Here is a 13518-nt window from a genome sequence, read left to right on the forward strand (position 1 = left end):
GTTAATTCTATCACAAATGTTTCATTATATAAGCAAATGTTTCTAGTCGATCAAGATAGTTTTCAGTAACCTAAATTGTTAGTAACCTAAGTTTTATATTACTGAATGCAAAATACAAAAGCAAGCATTTGTCATTTTATTTTATTTATATCTAAAAAAACTTTCAATTCTGTTTTCACTTGCCCCACATTAACTAGCTTATTTAACTTTTAAGGGCAGTTGAGTAATGACATGTGAGTCATCCTATTCTATAGCATATTGGATGTTTTTAAATGATAATTCACATTATTAATAATTTTGGTCAGCAGGGACCAGTGGAGTACAGAAGAAATAGAATTTTATGACCACTTGACTGAAAAACCTGGGCAGCTGTCAACAATATCAGTGTTGGACAGAGTGTTCCATGAAAGGGCTAATCAAAATCTTCAACAAAATCTCTGTAAAATTAAGTTATAGTGGTACCTCAAACATCAACCCCATAATTACCAGGCATAACAAGCCAGTACTATTGCAACCACCCCACATCGACAGGAAATGCAACTTGCAAAAATCATGAAAACTGCACCCTAAATGGAGAAAGCCTTTCAAACTGCATAATATATCAGTCAACTATAGAGTCCGAGAGATGCAATATAACTGTTACAAGCATATTTAGGCCTCACTGAAACTACTTCTAAAACAAGATTAGCCAACCACAAAACATCATGTAAGTATCTTACCTAACAACTGTGAAGAGAATTCAGTAAATAAAGATGGGATTTGAAAGACAAGAACATTCACCACAACAACCTGCAAGATCATCAAAAAAGCTTCATACAATATATCAATATAATCTTGCCAGCTCCGCCATTGAGCAAAGCATTTTAGCATATTTGAATCCAATTTAACCAGTCTTAACGCTAGTAGAACAGGCTGATATCATCAAGCCGACACGTTAAAAACTCCTAATTAGCTCAATAACAAAAGTTGACAATTTTACTGTACACCTATGCTATGATTATATAAAACAAAAATACTAGGCAAGTGCTTTACAAAATTGTATTATAATTTTATAGCTTATAAACTTTAGTCATTCTACCTAAAGGTTGCAGTGCAATTGCATGAAAGTATCTGTAGTAACGATTTCAACCTGTAATTTTCTATGAAAAGCTCAGACTCAATTATTGAGCCCTTTACAATGTAAACTACATACCAACTGTTTGTTTAAAACAAACAGAGACAATAAAAAAAGAAATATGCAAAAATTTTAAAGATAATGGGTTAAATATCACAAGTGAAGCAAACACGAAGACAACTAACTATCTGGATGTAACGCTCAACCTGAAGACTGGCAAACATCAACTCTACGTCAAACCAGGAAATACACCTACATACGCGCATCAGGAATCAAATCAACCCCGTTCTATCCTTAAAAGCATCCCAGAATCCACTAATAGGAGACTATCAGCTATATCATTCGATCGAGGAACTAGACAGCCAAGATATACTAAGAAGCTACTGATAAGAGTGGATATAAATATAGAGTAGAATACAGAAAGGAAACACGTAGACAATGTGGAAAACAACGCAAGCGTAGCATAATCTGGTATAACCCACCATACAGCAAGAGTGTAAAAACCAATATTGGCCGCGAGTTCCTGAAATGTGTGTCAGAACAACTTTCAGCCAATCACAAGCTATGCAAAATCTTCAAATGCACAACACTGAAGCTTAGCTACTTATGCATGCCAAGCATTGCTAAAATCATTGACTGCAAAAATAAGAGAACTCTAAGCAACAAAGAAAGCCCACCACCTTCAAAGGAATGCAACTGTCGACAGCCTGCACGCTGCTCGTTAATGGAAAATGCATTGAGAGCAGTGTCATCTACCAATGCAATGTAACATCTAACAACAAGACAGAAAGCTATATAGGACTCACTGAAGAAAGCTTCAAGACACGGTTCTCCAACCACAAGTCATCTTTTACGCACACAAAAAACTAAAATGCTACTGAGCAAACACATATGGAACCTAAAGAGCAACAATATAAGATATACAACATTATGGAACATTGTCACCAAAGCGCGGTCATACTCAAACGTAACCAAGACTTGTAACTTATGCCAGACAGAGAAACTGTACATTATATTTAGACCCGAGCAGGCCACTTTAAATAAACGGTCAGAACACATGTCATCATGTAGACACAGAAACAAATATTTACTTGAGAACACATAATGGTCAATTAAACCTCTATAGAGAGCAATTCCAACTTTGAGTTTCAAGCTTTCAGCTTTTTAAATCTTTTAAACCTCTTAACATTTAGTGATCAAAACAACTGCTCTGTACACATTCACACTACCTGACAATTGCAGCTAGCTCGCTGGCTGTATGAAACCAATGGTTGTAATACTAAATTGAATAAACTTTACTCAAATACTTATGTATTTTAGCTTTATTTTATATTGAGCACTCTTAGTGTACATATATGAAACGAAGTATATAAATATATTATCCCACGACCAAACGAGCAGAGCAAAGTGTGGGAGTTTTTATGATAAATGCATGTTCACACAACTTACGAAAATTATTCATCAACAATGAGACGAACCCTCGTCAAGAAATTTCATCAACAAATTTAAACATCGTTATGTAAAGTCGTTTAAGTATAATAACGACACAAAACACATTTAAACCTATTTAAATATGTTACCAAGTCTTTTTAAACCGTCGGTATTATTTTAAAACTTACCCATCCAATCGGATTATATACAAATAGACAGATTAATTTCAACGAAATTCGCCACAAAACACTTGAAAAGCTTGGTTTAATAAAAGTTAAGACCGAAAACTGAAACGCCAAGGGACAGATAATAGAACGATGAAGTCTTGCACATTTCACAAAAAAATAACGTGCACTTTTCACCAGTCTATAGCATTGTCGAATTGTCGAAGGTTTTGGCAATTAACATAGGAGTACAGAAATCGTTTCATTTTTGCCGATTTCAATTTTTTCATTTTCATTTGGTGACACATTTGAAAACTTTCTCATTTTAACTGAGGTCCAAGGCAGTATAAGTAAAGCAAATGACGATGATATTTATTAACGTTTCTTATGAGATTATTACAATAATTAATTATAAGTTTGGATGACTACAGAACAATGACTACGTAGTACAGACTTTCTAAAAATCTAACACAGTGTAAGTAAAGGCATGACGATGATATTTTTTTAACGGTTCAAATGAGATTATTGCAATAATTAATTATAAGTTTGGATGACTACAGGACAATGACAACGTAGTACAGATTTTCTAAAAATCTATATAAATATCACAACTTCGTGATATCGTTAGCTATGCCGTTTTGAAATGTAAACAAAATTGTGCATTGGTTTTTTATTATTACTATATAAATAATATTGGTTATTCTAATAATGTCAGTGCATTTTACTTCTAATATTGGCCAATATTGCATTTCTTTTTTGCAGGAGGAGAGATATAAACATATAATCTTTTCCTTTCATTATTACTATTTGTTGTATATAATAACACCCAGTACATTACAGCTACCATTGCAGTTATCCTATTGCACTGCAGTGCCTTCTGACTGCTAATGTTGCATTTCTCAACCAACAGTACCTTTTCTTTTACAATATCACTTTGGTCGTGGGCTGTATGACAGTGGAATTTCTAGTCTATATATATATATATATATTTCTCAAAGTCCGTATGTCTGTATGTCCGTCTGAAATCCGGCTATATCTATTATTAGAACAGCTGAGCTTGACAACAATAAAGACTCAAATTCATGGAATTTCATGGAAATACATGGAAATTTATAGAATTCTTACTGTCATTAGAAGCCTAACCTTATTAACTAGCTTAGTGGAGTTTCCATTGGCAATATGCCAAGCCACTAGCTTGAAAGGTACAGTTGTTTGACAAAGTTTTAAAACCTTTACAGTTGTTTTTATTTCTCTCTTAATTTAGTTCAACTACACGGACACACTTCTCTCATGATATGTAGTTTGAAAGTTAGAATGGAAAATGTTGGTATATGTTAAATACAAATCAATTTTCTGTCCAAATACTCTTCTATTACACGGGCAACGCCGGGTGGCACAGCTAGTATAATATATATATATATATATAATATATATATATATATATATATATATATATATATATATATATATATATGTCACGCTTCTCTAGCATAGTGCTCTATTACTTGAAGTTAGAGCCAAAGTATAGCAATCTGCTGCATACAACCACACATGTAATCTGTGCAGCTTGTGCCTGCTAGAAAACTATCACGTTGTTATGCACCATGAAAAAAGTAATCTGAAAAAACGAAAGGATATAATATCAATCTGCAGACATGATAGGAAATTTATTTTAGCTGACGGTATAACATAAACACTTTCTGTATAACTTTGTTTATGGATAGTTACTTTTATAAGCTCTCTCTATCCCATACGTAAGCTACAGGCCTGTACCACCTAGATTTTAATTTTAATCTTTTAATGATGCGGTTTAGAATTCGAGCCCTAACATTGGCTGTAGGGTAGTCATTTTAGCATGAGTTGTTGTCTGACGATTGTACTCTGTACATGAAACTATATTAGTAACAAAACTCATTTTAGTCATCTCCTACTTTTTATATATATATATATTATATAATATATATATATTATATATACTATACAATGTATATATATGTATGTATAATATATGTATATTATATATATAATATATATAAATGGTAACAAGCGAATCGATGTTTTCTTCAATTAATTTGTTCAATTGTGACCTCTACACAGAAAGCCATTACAACCATGCATATAAACATACACAAAATGTGCACAAATATTGTCAAAATAATACGTAATACAGAGTGATAGTAAAACAGGCAGATGTATCCATTAAATATACCATGTGGTATTTTATTGCAACTTACAGCTTTTAGTGTACATGTGCCTCACTTAACATAGGTAAGACATAATAAAAACTGGTTGTTGCATGTGGATCAATTGGCCAGTAAAGATTGCATTCTGGAAAAAAACAGCCAAGTCTGTTTTAATACATTTGTGACAAAACATTAAAGAAAGGGAAAAATTCTAGTATGAATGCCTCAAAACACATCTGGTCAAATCGAGAAACTTGACTTACACACCTTAAAATAGTCATTGAAAGTGATCTTGCAAAGCAACTAGTGACCTGACTCGTGTTAAAAGCTAAAGTCATTATAATGATAAATAGTAGTAATGATTGTACCACCCCTAAAAAACTAATGTGGTTAGTATAATGAAGGACACTAGTACTGCTTGTAGCAAATCTGGAAAAAACATATATGCACACAGGTTTACTAATTATGAAAAATAGTTGCACTTATCTTTGCTGCAGCTACTGGCAGTTTCATGACTTCTCCTGTCCTTCATCAGGCTGCTACTAAAATTCATTATGGTGGCTAATATTCCCTCCCTTTCTTCTGACTAGCTAGTGTTCTATTTGGTTGGCTGGTGGTACTGCTTCTTGCTGATTGGCTGGCTCTAAAATAAAAGAAGACAATTTAGAGAGTGTGGACAGGTTAATATGATTTCTGATTGTTTATCGAGTGTAGACGACTCTGGCTTGTCAATAATATAAATATTTTTTGCTTAACAAATGTTGGATCATTTAAATTATTAAAGTTTTTGTTCGAAAATGTTTCAACTTATTTTGAAGTTCGCGTTATTATCTTTCAAGTTTTAAGTATGCTTGTCAAGTTAAGTTGCGTGTGTTTTTTGTTGTTTTTGAAGCTTGCTTTATTGTCACGGATGTCTGGTCACATAACAGAAGTCAGTCTCACATAACCCTATAAGTCTCAGTGGTTTGTTTATCGAGTCTAATTATTGTTGGCTGGTACACCGCGAGATTTTGCAGGCGGCTTTGCTGTTAAGAACATTCTGCTTTCTTTCTGCAGTTGAAACTTTTACTTATATTGGTTGTTGTTGTTGTTGTTGAGTAGTTAGCCGTTGTCTTTATCTATGTTGCTTTTCATACCAAGCATTGAGTAGCTGACTTTCGATGTTTTTTGATTGAATACTTTGCTGAGGGGCTGCCTTTTTAAAAGCTTTTATCTACAATTGTAGGAACTGTTTTGCTAAACTTTTTCACACATTTGCATTAAATGGTTTGTTGTACATGTACCAAATAGTTTTGCGGATCTTTTTTTTCTGTTGGTGTTTACACTGTTACTCAGTGACATATATTTCGGTTCATAGTTGTAGTCGTTATTTGTGAGTGTTGTTCGTTACGGCCTTTTGCACTATTAAACTCGGCAGCAGATTATGACAGGTTGCTGACTCATCTATGTTTGCAAGTAAATTTTTTGTAATTGCCAATAGGTGGTTGCTCAGTTTGTGAACATGTTGTATGTTTTTATTTCATGTATAAAAACATTATACATGAAATAATGTATAGCAACATTATACATGTCTATTTTAGTATACGTTTATAAAAATATATAGAGTTTTTACACATAAATATAAATATTTAGAAATATATATATATGTAAATAAAATATGTGTAAAGGGATAAATAATCAAGAATAAATTTTTTGTCATCTAAAATGGTAAAAAAAGCTAAAGAGAGAAATACTTCTTAAAAGCAAAAAATTATATGTACAAATGTGCAATCTTACTTAAAAATAAATAAATAAACAAATTTAAAAGTTTAATTTGTTTCTTAAAATGAACATGATAATTGTGCATAGACGGCATCTTCTTTCAACTTGTTAATATATGTTAAGAACTTCTTGCAACTAAACTTTTAAAAATGTGGTCGAACCTAAACAACTAGTTTTTTATAAGTTGTAACAGAAATCAACACGAGAAAAATGTCAAAGTTTGTCAGTTCATTTGTAGTTGTGATTTTCTTCCTTTTCAAAAATTTATAGCTAACCAAAATAGATTACTATATATATTGTTATTATTATCACATCAAAAACTGTTTATGTTCAAAATATTTGACAAATAAATAGGTCCCAATTAGTTTTGCATCACATTAATACTAATTAAAATTATCTTTATCATAGTATATTATGCATTCAAACTACAAGCTAAGTTTTTAGCATAATTAAAATATTCCTTTTTTTTTAGTTTCACATATGCAAATTTTGTTTAATTTTTAATTGATTTAAAACTATTCAATATACATTAAAAATACACTCGCATAAAATTTTAGTTTATTTTTACAAAAAAATAGAATTTTTTTATCATTCATGATTGTTTTTTTACGTTTGATGAGCTTAGACTTCCAGGGTATTTCAAGGATGAAATCAAAATAATTCGATACAGGTTAAATGCATTGATCAATCAACTGTGCAGTTATGATGTTGACAGATGTAAAGAGACCAACAGAAAAGACACACATAACAATGTCAAATGAGTAAAATAGCCAACATCAATTATCACAGCGATTACAATCAATAAAATTATTTCACACATGTTTTTCTTTTGAGTGGTTGAATTGGGATTTGACTTTTTAAATTTTTATCCTAAAACACCCTCACGGTCAGACTACTTAAAACATTAAAGGAGTTGCTAATGAAAAATAATTATCAATAATTTCTGATAAAATCTACTAAAACTTTTGTGTAAGTTCATTTTCACTAAGAGTATTTGCTCAAATACAACGTGATTATTATATATTATTGTCATTATTTAATTGTTGATTGTAACTTCTACACAAAAAGAACAAGGGCTCTAATATTTTGAATATACAAAATTACCATTAACTTGTAACAATTTTCAAAGTATCAATTCCATGGTTAATGGAGCTGGCACACTACGGTGTTTGCGCCGTAAATTACAGGAAACAGGCACTCTTATCAATGATGGCGCATTATAATGAAGAGAGTTAGCGTAGTTTCGTGCGTGCTAAATTATGAGAGCAAGTAGTTAGCTCTTATTTGTAAGCTTAGTCAAATTAGCCATTGGCAATGTGCCAGGTTAATAGCAAGCGGCAGGCAACTAAATTATATCATTGTTTATAAGCTGATTGTTAATACCCTTTCAGACTAATACAGAGACAATTACCTTTTAAATATGTTTATTGCATCAAGTCTATTGTTATTAGAACTAGCACACTTACTGGGTTTGTACCACAAAAGGCAGGGCGCATGCCTAAATTGAATATGGTTTCATAAATCAGCATAGAATAGCAATACTAATGAGTTATAGGTAAGGTAAACTGACCATGAACATTTCACTTTAATTTAAACTTTTTTGTGACAAAAGTAGCAAATGTGTATTATTGGATAATTGAGCACCAGTAAACTAGTTGGTGGAAAATAATGTTACAGGTAACAAAAAAGTTTAATAAATAAACATAGTGCACGAGTTATAAAAACTTCATAGGTAGTTTTAATGTGATTATCCGATTCATTTTTACCGTTTCTTTTGTTTTATTGTATTTTTTTTAGAGATTATCAGCTAGCTATTGTCTTGCAGACCAAAAAAATTTAACCAATAAGTGATAGATTTTGTACCCAAAACAGTAGGTTTAAAGACGAATGCTAAGAACGCACACCGGTGAAGCAAACATAACCTTTAACCTAGAGTTAAAAAATTTTATTGTGCTACATGAAGCAATCTGATACTCTGACATACTTTACAGGGTTAAAAAAGTGGGAGTTTAGGCTAAAATATATAATTTGAGCTAAAGAGCAACAAACTGTTACTGTTACAACAACCATTTAAAATCAAAAAGTTTTACAATGGTGCTAGCATCTGGGTAGCATATATGGATGGCGACAAACTAATAGATGCTTTCGCTGGCTGATTTTTTAAAATTCTATTTTGTTTTATTAAATTTTTGTTCATTGAATTTGCTGAATTGTGTCCTGTATGTAGCAAAATATGCACATCACAAAAATAATGTGCACAAATATTATTATATACTGTGTGATTATTAGAAAAAAAGTCCATCCATGGAGTTGAAATATGGTATTAACGCTTACAATAGTTAGGAGATATCCTCCAAACACAATTAAGACGGTAAAGTGACCCAGTTAAAGAAGGGGGAGATATAATAAAGACTAGCTGTGGTGTGTGAATTAATTGGCCAGTAAAGGTTGCAGCATAGAATATGACAGTTACACCCATTTTAATACATGCGTAAAAAGACATTAACAAGAGTGCAAAATTACATGATGAACATGCCCCGAAACACTTGTAGTAAGGATAGAAAAAGATTAACTTACTATAACATCAGATCCTTCTTATGATTCGTATAACTAAGAGGTTAAACAACTTGTACACTTTTAATAGTTCTTTGAGGTAGCTTTGCAAACCAACTAATGACCAGCATTGAAAGCTGAAGCGTTTATATAAGCTGAAGTCCTTATAATGATGGATAATAGCACTGCTTGTAATGAAAAGCTAAGCTTGTTAGCTTAATGACAACCGATAGCACCGTTTGTAGCAAACCTGAAACAACCATTGACAAAAAGAGTAAACGCTTTTGCAATGAAAAATCTAACACCTTTCAGTAAATCAAAATTGTGAAGGTTTTGGCGGACTAGTAAGCATTGAAGGCTATGCAGAACAAAAGACTAGTGATTTTAGGACGTATTATAGTCTTTCACTTGGTGACATTTAAAAATATGAGCTGAAACCAACCCTACACTAGCAAAGTGATCTAGTACACAAGCAATTGATATCTAACTCAATATAAAAAAACAGCTAGATATACCATATTAAAATAAAACATTTTGTAGCTGCCCCAACCTCGCTGGTATGTTTACGAAAATTATTGCAGTTGGAATATAAATCCTAGTAGGAAGTGCAGGCTTGTTAAAATTAGCTCAGTACAATCTTAGTGAAATTAAAATAGAGAAATTTTATTAAGGTACAAATTGATGTAATTGAGTTCAAAACAGTTTTACGCAAATGAATACTAACACTGAAGACAAAGCAACAACTTGAAACAATAATCTTTGCCATAAAAGGTTTTTATAACAGATGCATCCTTGTGTCTGCCTATGGAGTAACTAAAACTGACTGGTTGACAAGTACTAACCAGCTTCAAAATGTGAGTGTCTGATTGCTCAAAGTAAACCAGTTTAAAAATAAAGAGTGTAAGATGATGATAAAATTCAGCATGCATTGTCTGAGAAATAGTTTTCCGCCACGGAGTCTTATTCAAAATTTAGATAGAATAAGTTTTTTATGGGATACTTTTTGTTTTCTCCTTTGATTATTCATAATCAAACCAAGAAAAATGGGGTTAAAAGGTAGGTGTAGTTGAGTTTTATTATTTTTTAGAGTAATCATATGACCCATAAGCCATGAATGGTATCCTACCACCCAGCCACACATAGCAACTTTAGATAAGATTCAAAAGTGTTGCTCAACAGTGTACACTCTTTCTCATGTACACTGTAGCTGCATGTTGTGCAAATAACTTGTTTTTTTACTCGGCTTGATGCTCTTATTTTCATCAGTGCATTGGCGTTATTTCGGTTCATGCCTGTTAGCTAGAGCATTATTAGGAGCGAACTTTGTGCTCTGATTGCCCTTTGGCAATGCAAATTTATTACTATGGCTGGCGATATTGATCAAAAGGTATTTTAGTAGAAATGTGGTCTAAGCCAATTTTGTGTGGGTCGTTAATTTACGAAAATAGCTGCATGCAATCATGGTCTACATCAGAGTTGCAGTAAACTTACATGTACTATCAAATGAGGTTATTGCATGAGTTTTGGCAAAATTTAGCATTGACATGGTTGCATGGACTTTATTGATAGCTTTTTTCAAGTGCTCTTTATTTGGCTGTTGACTTAATGGCCTGGCCGTTTGTTGGCTTGGCCAATAAGTTTCTTTTATGTTTGTGCCAAGCAAAATTTTCGAAAGTTTACTGCACGCAGTTAACAGACTAAATACATCTGTACTATTCATAGATAAGAGTAATAGAGGCCAAAACACATTTACAATTTTGTTGTTAAACAAGTGCGTTTTCATCCCATAACAATTTACCATAAGATTTTAAAAGGCTTCAATTGCAAGCTTCTTATTATTAGTTACCATTACAGTATTACATTATACAAATTTTCCATCTTTATTACACAAATTAAACATAAAAACCTGCTGGAGAACAAAATGTAGCTAAAATAAAAGCTTCAAATTTTTTAAACTGTACTCAGAAAACTTTATTTTCTATGACTTTATGAGTTTTTATGAAATTATTAAAACAATTCATATTTTCCTGCTTGTTAAATCAAACTTCTTCTTGTGATTTAACTCAATTGTTTGTGGGTTTTCTGTAATAAGTTTTATCAAATTTAAAGTCTGCCTTCACTCATGTGTTAAACGGGAGTTAGAATTTTACCAACAGTTTTGGTGCATAACATTTATTAACGGTAAACTTACATAAAGTCTGTTTTAGATATTTATTTTATGCCTGTCTTTGAATTTTAGCCATGATATTGTTGCTAGGATGACTTAAGATCAAAAAATGATAAAACTTGGAAGCGATGGAAATGCAGATACAAATTAAATGTAAAATGCAGTCATTAGTTGCTATTGTAAGAATTGATATTGGCTATTAACTTCATAAGTCGTGTTGCATGTTTCTTTGTTTTTGTTCCTTTGAAATTATAAACATTATAATTGAATTTTCACTCAATTTGAGCATTTTGATTACAATCAAGTTTTCCCAAAGGTAACCTTAAAGTGTCCTGGCAGCCAGATTACTTTAAACATCAAAAACACTCGCTAATGATGAAGAAATGCAAATAATACCTGATAAAATATACTAAAGGTTGTGTGTAATTTCTTCTTCAAAGAGTTATGTCTGCCAGTGCAAATTAAAAGTACACTTCAATACGAAAAGTTTAAAACAAAAAAAACAGCAAAAACACATATGTGTAAAACATGATTATGAAATAATAAATTACTCACAATTATTGAATAGAAGTAGTTACTTTCATCTAATAATTTGCAAACAACTCTGAACACTTCACTTTCCTGAAGCATAGCCTGTATATAAAGACTGCCATGTGGTGATCAAGTGCATTGCCTCTAACAACATTTATAGCTTTATCACCAATCCGTTATGCAGAACTATGAAATTCATAAACGGTCTGTCTGTGACTATCTTATTTTACCTCAGCTTTTACTTCTAGCTTTGTAGCAAATATTATTATCCTTTAGTTAATACATATAATTAATAGATAACAGATAAGATGTATAATTGGAAATTATGCTCTCTTTGCATCAATGACAGGCAATGACATAAAAAAAAAATATATGCATTTTTTACCTTTATAAAGAAAGCACTTCTAAACTTGCAGTGTATTTGGTAGAAGTTACCTAATATTGATTGGATTCCCATGGTTGTCATTTAGAAAACATACCGTTTTGACAAATTTCTCATCACCGTTATGTATTATAGTTAAGATGTTTGCAATTTAAACAAATTATTTATTTTAACTAAAATAAACCTTTTAGGAAACATGGGTGAGTCTGTTTATCGATTTACAAAAAAATTGCAAAACATACACGCCAGAACCATAAAAAACGTTTTTTCTGTCACTTTTTCTACTTATACGTCTTTTTACGAAAGTTCATAACTTTGTAAAGGCTGTTTCACACTACATTGTCGTATGTAAACATTTTCTTTCCACCGTTCATTTTTTATTATGTGAACCGTAAACTAATGGCATCAATGAGGCAATGAGGGCACGTTGGGAAAGTTTGCAGCTGTCAATCTCTCCGCTATGCAAATGTGAACCATTTCGGCGATGGAAACTCGAGGTCACAGATAGCATGATTTATTTATTTTTGCTTACAATAATTGCTGCCAGACTAGTAATTAATACTGGCACGCAAAAATAAAAAGGTTTCTTCAAAAAAATTTAAAAACAAAAATGTGAACATTACGTCATGTAGTATATCCTGATGCAAACTCTGATGGGTTTGTGATAGTTTGAAAATCGTCGTCAGCGATGATCACCAAAGTATTCTGGCATCAACACAAATAACTGCATTATATTGTAGACCAGCTTTAAGCTCTCTGGTGCTCAGTCAAAACTGTGTGGTTGTGATAGAACAATTATAAGATTTACATGCATTCTAAATTAAACTCTAATTATCGCAAGCCTTGAACTTTTTCTGATAATTACAAACAAGGTAAAACCTGATTCTGTTTTAATACAAAGTTTTGCCTGATTATTATACACCAATTTGCATTGGTACAAACTTTCCAAAAGTTTTACAAAATAAATTGTTAAAGTTTTGTGCAAAAGTGATATTTTTGTGTGAGCAGAAAATATTTGTAAAAGTATATTAAAGTTGTTGGAAGCATTGCTATTAAAATTCGAATACACCACAATATTACACTCAAAGCAAAGGTTTCTATAGTGTCCTATGTCACATATAATATACTTGGTATTAATTTCACTGAGGAAACATTTGATGAAACATCAGTGAACTAAACTCAGCATTCAGCAGAAGTGTATGTCTAAAATAATTCAAAGTTGTTGAGTCAGC

General features: G+C 31.8%; 1 protein-coding gene across 1 annotated transcript in view; it reads right to left on the reverse strand.

The window, feature by feature from the left end:
* Nucleotides 1–1988: 1988 nt before the first annotated feature.
* LOC137388368 (calcium-activated chloride channel regulator 4A-like) overlaps nucleotides 1989–13518 on the reverse strand; it is a 73822-nt gene continuing 62292 nt past the window's right edge. The window contains exon 19 of the mRNA XM_068074854.1: nucleotides 1989–2012. Within this exon, the coding sequence (XP_067930955.1) occupies nucleotides 1989–2012 (24 nt within the window). The remainder of the gene's footprint in view (nucleotides 2013–13518) is intronic.

This window comes from Watersipora subatra, chromosome 2 (genome assembly GCF_963576615.1).
Source record: "Watersipora subatra chromosome 2, tzWatSuba1.1, whole genome shotgun sequence".
In the NCBI taxonomy this organism is placed as follows: domain Eukaryota; kingdom Metazoa; phylum Bryozoa; class Gymnolaemata; order Cheilostomatida; family Watersiporidae; genus Watersipora; species Watersipora subatra.